The following is a 1,965-nucleotide window of genomic DNA, read 5'->3' on the forward strand; positions in this document are numbered from 1 at the left end:
TGAGTTGAATGTCGAATGGTGAATTCGTTCAACACAGTAAAATTCTTCCTTCACACATATCTCTGATCGATTGTCTTCGGAATATTTTGGAGTGAATTTTGCCTTTCTCTTTATTATTTGCAATATGACTGATGTGACAGGAATGAGGTTTATGTGGAAATCGTTTCAGTCAATGAGAATTGTGTATACGATATGCAGATGACCTGTACTGCGTAATTGTTCGCTGTGACACAAAGGAGTGTTGATGCCAGTTCGAGTGTTTGTGAACGCAATGCGTTCACACGTGGATTGAATAAGGGATGAACAAATGCGATGATTCATTTTAGTGTGTGATTGTGCTGGACCAATGTGCACAATGGAATCGTTGCTTGTGCACATGGACCACCACAAATAACACACTCAATTCAGACTACATACATTCAAACATGCATTGCTTCCTAATCACCAACACACATTGCATTATCATTTCGAACATTGAGTTGAATGTCGAGTGGTGAATTCGTTCAACACAGTAAAATTCTTCCTTCACACATATCTCTGATCGATTGTCTTCAGAATATTTTGGAGTGAAATTTGCTTTTCTCATTATATTGTGCATTATGACTGATGTGACAGGAATGAGGTTTATGTGGAAATCGTTTCAGTCAATGAGAATTGTGTATCCGATGTGCAGATGACCTGTACTGCGTAATTGTTCCTCGTGACACAAAGGAGTGTTGATGCCAGTTCGAGTGTTTGTGGATGCGATGGTGTTCACACGTGGATTGAATAGGCAGTGAGCAAATGCAATGATGCATTTGAGTGTGTGGTTGTGCTGGACCAATGTGCACAATGGAATCGTTGCTTGTGCACATGGACCACCACAAATAACACACTCAATTCAGACTACATACATTCAAACATGCATTGCTTCCTAATCACCAACACAGATTGCATTATCATTTCGAACATTGAGTTGAATGTCGAGTGGTGAATTCGTTCAACACAGTAAAATTCTTCCTTCACACATATCTCTGATCGATTGTCTTCAGAATATTTTGGAGTGAATTTTGCCTTTCTCTTTATTATTTGCAATATGACTGATGTGACAGGAATGAGGTTTATGTGGATATCGTCTTAGTCAATAGGAGTTGTGATGCGGATGTGCAGATGAGCTGTCCTGCGTAATTGTTCATTGTGACAAAAAGGAGTGGTGATGCCATTTCGAGTGTTTGTGGATGCAATGCCGTTCACACGTGGATTGAATAAGGGATGAACAAATGCGATGATTCATTTGAGTGTGTGGTTGTGCTGGACCAATGTGCACAATGGAATCGTTGCTTGTGCACATGGACCACCACAAATAACACACTCAATTCAGACTACATACATTCAAACATGCATTGCTTCCTAATCACCAACACACATTGCATTATCATTTCGAACATTGAGTTGAATGTCGAGTGGTGAATTCGTTCAACACAGTAAAATTCTTCCTTCACACATATCTCTGATCGATTGTCTTCAGAATATTTTGGAGTGAAATTTGCTTTTCTCATTATATTGTGCATTATGACTGATGTGACAGGAATGAGGTTTATGTGGAAATCGTTTCAGTCAATGAGAATTGTGTATCCGATGTGCAGATGACCTGTACTGCGTAATTGTTCATTGTGACAAAAAGGAGTGGTGATGCCATTTCGAGTGTTTGTGGATGCAATGCCGTTCACACGTGGATTGAAGAGACAGTGAGCAAATGCAATGATGCATTTGAGTGTGTGGTTGTGTTGGACCAATGTGCACAATGGAATCGTTGCTTGTGCACATGGACCACCACAAATAACACACTCAATTCAGACTACATACATTCAAACATGCATTGCTTCCTAATCACCACCACAATGTGCATCATCATTTCGAACATTGAGTTGAATGTCGAGTGGTGAATTCGTTCAACACAGTAAAATCTTCCTTCACACATATCTC

General features: G+C 39.7%; 1 protein-coding gene across 1 annotated transcript in view; it reads left to right on the forward strand.

The window, feature by feature from the left end:
• The window catches only part of Smp_184510 (hypothetical protein), a gene marked incomplete at both ends in the record, with an annotated part of 306 nt that extends 284 nt beyond the window's left edge, over window positions 1–22 (forward strand). Inside the window, one exon of the mRNA XM_018792088.1 lies at window positions 3–22. Coding sequence (XP_018644536.1) covers window positions 3–22 — 20 coding nt within the window. The remainder of the gene's footprint in view (window positions 1–2) is intronic.
• Between the last annotated feature and the right edge of the window lie 1,943 nt (window positions 23–1,965).

The sequence above is a fragment of the Schistosoma mansoni genome (genome assembly GCF_000237925.1).
Source record: "Schistosoma mansoni, WGS project CABG00000000 data, supercontig 1185, strain Puerto Rico, whole genome shotgun sequence".
NCBI lineage: Eukaryota > Metazoa > Platyhelminthes > Trematoda > Strigeidida > Schistosomatidae > Schistosoma > Schistosoma mansoni.